Source organism: Hylaeus volcanicus, unplaced genomic scaffold (genome assembly GCF_026283585.1).
Source record: "Hylaeus volcanicus isolate JK05 unplaced genomic scaffold, UHH_iyHylVolc1.0_haploid 11507, whole genome shotgun sequence".
NCBI classification, from domain to species: domain Eukaryota; kingdom Metazoa; phylum Arthropoda; class Insecta; order Hymenoptera; family Colletidae; genus Hylaeus; species Hylaeus volcanicus.
The window spans coordinates 1-6,393 of NW_026532644.1; the positions used below are offsets into that span (position 1 = coordinate 1).

A 6,393-nucleotide genomic window follows, 5' to 3' on the forward strand; every position below is an offset into this window, starting at 1 on the left:
TGTACTAATATCAGCATTTCATTTTGCATAAGTGCACATACCTTTTGTCTGTGTTTATGCATTTATATTATACAATACATAGAAAACATACATAATGTATATTGAATATATTCTACAATTGTCATAATAATATTATAATTTCATTCTGCGTAAGTGCACATACCTTGACACCTTTTATGCAACCTAAAATCTGACTTATCTCTTTCTAGATTATTTCACGTGTTTACGTATCCACGAAAAATCAATGACGCCATTTTGAGGTGCATACTTATGTTAATAAGAAACTGGTGTTATTGGTATTATAGTAGATGAGTATATTAGAGACTATGAGCATATTCTGAAGAGAACTGTGCGTTATTAGACGTGTGCCTTGCATACAAAGTAATTGATTACAAAACTGATTCTCAACCATTTCAGATCATTCTGAAAAGGTAGTAGTCTACGATAAATTAGTCGCTGCGTCTAGACTTCATTTCAAAGGAAGCGTCATGACCTCTAACTGTCACCATTGTTACTGAGAATTTAAAGAGAACCATTCCTGCTTTACAAAGAATGAAATACAGTGTCGTAAACTGGCATGTTTGAAATTTAAGCATTAAAGTGGTAGATGCTTTTGTACTAATTAACACAGTCATGCTACGTTCCGTATTAATCACACATGAGCGTCGTTAATTACAGTATACGTTGTAGAATAGTATCTTTCAAGTTTACAAGAGTTCATCGACAGTTGTTTGAAGGAAATTAATTTCCTATGCCATTCTCGTTACTAAGTAATTGCTCTGTCAAAAATCAGGAAGTCAAAGTCCAAGATGCTGGAGACCTACCGTTGGCTACAAACTTGTTCCCCGACAAGAAAAATTCAGTCTCAACTATATTTGAGAGACTACGTTTAACATTTCCTACTTTTATGTGGACAAATTGTACAACTACACGTAAGAATAAAGGAACAAACCGTTATAGAATATTTGAATGGAACCAAGAGAGGTCCCCAGTTTCGCCACAGGTACTTTTCTCTACAAGGGGAATAGATACCTAATCTCTTCACAGAGCACCAAACGGATCTAGTTGAACTGCATTATTTTGTGGCTGTGCAGCAGCCTGGGGGTGTTGCTGCTGAGGTTGTTGCTGGGGTTGTTGCTGCTGAATATTAGCACCCATCATGGGATTCGCGTTGGCCATCATCATTGGCGCAGCTCCTCCTGCAACCATCATGCCACCGGGACCTCCAGGCATTGTGCTCATCATTGGCCTCATGCCCTGCATGCCCATCGGCATGCCTTGCATTCCCTAGGGACACCAGAAAGCCGCCCGATCAGATCCAGCCTGTACTTCTGGAATGTTTACCATTTCGAATCCAGCTGTTTTCCTGTTCCCTTCTTTTGGTATCCAATTTCTCGACCAAATACAAGTATACAGGGTATCTTAGACTATCGTTTCTTCTCTCGCATTTTGGGGATTCTCTATCGGATCTGAATTCTCAGTTATTTAGAATTATTTGAATACGCGCAAAGGAAACTGCTGCAATCACAGTGTAACGTGTATTTACAAGTGTTTCTATGTACAAAGAAGATCGTGGAGTGTATTAGATAACATTGTAAAACGTTCTATGTGCAATATTCAAGTAACACACAAGGAGATGCAAAAAATCTAGGGCTAGATTAAACCAAACAACGCGTGTGCATCAAATGTACAAAATTAATGCAAAAGCAGGGATTCGGGATGCGACATGACAGTGGACGTTTCAATTTCACAGTGTGGATATGTCGACTAATCGTTTACTTTCAAGTGTTGCTCCTACGGCTGATCACTTGTCGATACACACTTACTTTCATCGATGATACAGCAACTAATGAATCAAGGTGAAAGCGTATTCTTTGACTAATTTCACTGGCACGATGGAACGTAAAGATTAGTAAGTGACATTTATTAGTAGACTACGGATTTTATGCATTTAATACGTGTGTGTATATAGAAAATATACATAAAATATACACAATATGCTAAATATATACTCTACAGTTATTGTGATAGTATTGTCGTTTCATTCTGCATAAGTGCGTACACTTTTTCATTACATTTATGCATGTATGATGTACAATAGTATAAAAAACGATTACACTTTGGCTCAGGGGACCATTCTTTTCAGGTTTCTAAGGACCGGCAGATATTTAAATGCTGACACCGAGTTCCTTTATAAATCCTGTGTTATCGGAATGGTTTCTCTAAATATAATAAAGTTATATTTAGCATGTATTAATTATAATTGTATAATAGATGCATAAAATCCACAGTTTGTTTATTACACACAGCACTGTGAAATCAGACATGAGACCAAGCGACACGTTTACTTCAGTCGGTGATATCTTTCTATTTTTTCTTTTACTCAAAATGCAACTTACCAATGGTGCGGAGTGGGGAGGGAAGCCCAGGGTAGTTGGAGGAAGCTGCGTCATTCCTTGACCCTGCAACAGCCGGTAGCATGCCGTATGCCATGCATGCATTGTACGACTAAGTGTGCCGATTGACAACCACCTTTCATATATATTCTAATTCTAAAGGGTACCAGAAACTTTGTACTAGTCTAGGATTGGTATAGAGAAGATCCTGTGGCAGTCTTTCGCGGAGTATAGTGGCTGAAGGTCTACCAGATTGCTAGCTTTTCATATATTTTCATTATATTTCTGTGTAATCCAAACCAATTGGAAGATTCCGATGCTAATCCTTTCGCTTACAGACATTTCGTTCTTTAGAGTTTGCTAAATGACTACATTTTAAATTATACTGGTGATTACACTTTGGGTGGTCCAGATACGAGCCACTATTAGGTTGTCCAGAAAGTTCGTGCCAATTTCTAAGAAACATTCAAATACACGTTTCAATTTTAATATATATTTATTGAATTACATAGGTGCCATTTTGTTCCACAACCTTGCATGTTATTTGTTTTCAACCATTTCGACATATTCAGACCTGTACCATCTACCAAAAATCGACATGGACTTTCCGGACAACCCAATACTTTCATTTCAGTACTACATTCGGTACAGTATCTATTCGCTCAAAATGGATCATTTTAATGTTATTTACTTCTAAAAACCATCTCGAAGGTGAAGACTTCCACGAACCAATTTTACTATATAACCTGTTTTCACTTTTTCTGCTTTAAAGATTCCCACTCTATCTGAAAATGTATAATATCGAACGTGGTTAATTGAACACGTCGGAAGCGAAAGGGTTGCTCGAGCCCAATCAATTTAAATTTCACTCGAGATTCTTAATTTTGATTTATGGGTCGTTGATCGTCAACCACCGTATACACCGCCCCTTCCGCAAAGTGTGCAACTAGTGAACCATACGTAGTATCATCATAAACAGTGAAAGTGTGATCTGTATGTCCGATAGCCTAACGAGCGATAAAGCAAGCGTGCTAAACTGTCCAGTCCTATATCCACGATTAACCTACGGTCGACAAAAAATACCGCCTCTTTCGTTTTCTTTCACGGTTCCGACTTTACTTACTTAATCACAGCGAAACAAAAATAGAACAAGCTTATCGTCTCCGGTAACGGGTTATATCAACGTCTATAGTAAACATTAAATCTGATGACGAGTAAAAATAGCATGCTGATATTCCATGATTCAATGTCAAATAGTAAACATTAGATAAGATAAGACACGTAATATGGTACAAGTGATGCGAGGGGTCGCGATACAATATCTTAAAGGGAGATATAGTGCGGTAACGATCAAGAACAACGTGCTGGTTGTGAAATCAGTCCTAGGTTCGTGGGTCACGGCGATGGTCCACTCACCATTGGACGGTAACCAGCGCCCGTGGTGGCAGCCATCGGCTGGGGTGTCCATCCAGCTGGACCACCCGCTTTCGCTGCATTTTTTGGCGAATTCCACTGCATTCCCCTAAAAAGAACAACGTCGACTTAGTATCTTGTCGCTAACATTCTCAGCTTTTGATATTAAGAAAGTATAGAAAGTGGTACATTAAAAAGTACTACGCAGAGGAGTCAACGTACACTAATTGTTAACAGTATTACATCTTTTAGTTGGGAGACAGGTTTAAATTACACAATTGTTCAATCGATACAACTAACAAGTAAGAATTCAAATACAAAACTATTATTTTCATTTAAAAGATGGTAAAATATAGCTTGTAGTCCACAAAATGCACCATCTGCTCCTCCTAAAAGTTGTATATTACCACCAAACGAGTCCTCGATTAGGCTACTCTTTGTTAAAGACAACCACTCAACTGTCACTCACTTCACTTGTTGCTGCGCGCTCTTGTTAATGGTCAGATTCTGGGCGAGGCTAGCGAGACTGCTGTCCAGATCCCCGGTGAGAACCTTGCCACTGGCCGTTGTGTTCGGCTGCTGTCCTGCTGCTGAAATATTATTATCTCCAGGTACAGTGGTAGGCATCAGCACCGAGCCCATGCTGTCAAAACCTAAGCAACGTCTACATCAGCCAAAGCCCCACAAGCAGAACCCAAAATTGCGCGGTTACTAGTACATCGATGGGGAAACGATCGTGTAACTTAAGTAAGAAAAGCATGGAACTCGGACATACGTACTTTGCGGTGCTGTTACCAGAGTAAAAGATACAAAAACAAGAAACAGAGTAATATAAACTATCTGATACGAGATGCAATAACAAGCATGTAATTGAGAATGTACTTTCTTTTTAACACTAAACCTACGGTACCTACGCTAAACCTAAATATTTTACATGAAACTATACAGAATAATGCACATGAGAACTGTATACAAAAATTTGAAAACAGTTAGTTGACCAGTAGTAGTACATGTAGGGTTCATCCTAATCTTAAGTATCGATAGCTAATTTCTAAGACGATAACTAAAATAGCAGAGAACATTTCAGCACAGAGTCCAGGAATACTATTTAAATGTACGTATAACAAATAATTTCAGTTAAACGATAGGAAAAGTGTTCCTACTTACATGCTTGCCACTGCATACTTTTTAAATTGTGTATAACGAAGATTCCATGATTTCTGACGTCAGAGAAAGTGCGAACGTGTACCATAATACCCCTCTTAAATAAAGTGAATCGGTAACATAAAATATAATAAAATATAATAAAATATAATACTACAAAAGGAGAATACAAGAAGAAAGAAAACGAAGGAAAAACTGTACGACAAATGAAATACACAGCGCAAAGAATGAATCTATAAAAATGTGAAGCAAAGAGTACGGTATCCTATTCGAGTCTACAGCTTCAAGTTTCCATGCCATAAACCAAGATTTATACATACATAGACAAATAACGATCTACGTTCTCGTGACAGATTCTACTCAAGAATAAAGTAGAATCAGTGATGCTGCACTTTCATGGTGTATGCGCTACAAATTCGCCTCTGTGTTATAAGAAGTAAAATGATCTAACAAAAGTATTTCGTGGGTAGTATGTCGTCACGAGGATACACGATGCGTTACGGTGCCGACCCTAATTTTCAAAGTCACCCTCGTAGACCTTTAAGCTTCCGAGCATCACCGACTCCTCTCGCATGCAAACAGCAGAAGAACCATCTATGGCAGTGTGACCAGATTTGCTGCAATATTCGCGCATGCGTGGTCGGATTCTGTTTCCACTCGCGCAGTACCGTGGTTACAGCCAACGACGCTTGGTCCCAATTCGCTATACTTGTATCGTATTCGCTATACTAAAACCAGTGCGCATGCGCAACTGAGAGCAGAATCCGTCATCGCAGCGTGCATAGCCAACGTTACGAATGCCAAGTTCCAGGGAACCCCGACGAAAGGGTACGTCGAGTAACCGTCGCGTTTCTGAGTGTTTCCAAGTGTTTCCAACTATTCAGGTCTTTAGGGATGAACGTGGAGAAAAGATACGAGAATCCGGAGACCTTTGGAATCTATTTTGCTTCCACGTTCCAACGAATTTATTCCATAGTTACCAATGCAAAATGTAGCAACGTTACTATTTCCAAACGAATCAACGTCAATAGACGTTTCTTTCTAATATTTCACTGTTACTATTCTAAATAAGATTCCAATAAAACTCTCTGCAATCTAATAGTGCTACATGATTAATCGTTGCTTCATTTTACAGACACTACATGCTACTCGTACATAATGATATTTACTTTTCACTCTATGTAATACGTTCAATATACCTCGTATACATATCAATTCTATGTGTTTATCCTAAATCTCCTAGGTCTGGGTTAGGCCTAAGTCTCCTAGATCTGGGTTAGCTCTAAGTCTCCTAAATCTCCTAGGTCTCACAGGGAACGTACATCTACCAATTTGTGAGGAATCAAACAAGTAAAGAGTTGGTAAGAGGTAACAATTCCATTGCTTTCACCCTGATGTCGCTTGCAGTGGCTTCCTAAGC

General features: G+C 38.8%; 1 protein-coding gene across 1 annotated transcript in view; it reads right to left on the reverse strand.

Moving 5' to 3' along the window:
• Nucleotides 1–49: 49 nt before the first annotated feature.
• LOC128882399 (clathrin coat assembly protein AP180-like) overlaps nt 50–6,393 on the reverse strand; it is a 9,348-nt gene continuing 3,004 nt past the window's right edge. Inside the window, exons 4-7 of the mRNA XM_054133999.1 lie at nt 4,279–4,462; nt 3,813–3,918; nt 2,400–2,462; nt 50–1,287 (exon numbers count right to left, since the gene is read on the reverse strand). Of these exons, the coding sequence (XP_053989974.1) occupies nt 1,042–1,287; nt 2,400–2,462; nt 3,813–3,918; nt 4,279–4,462 (599 nt within the window). The 3' untranslated portion in view covers nt 50–1,041. The remainder of the gene's footprint in view (nt 1,288–2,399; nt 2,463–3,812; nt 3,919–4,278; nt 4,463–6,393) is intronic.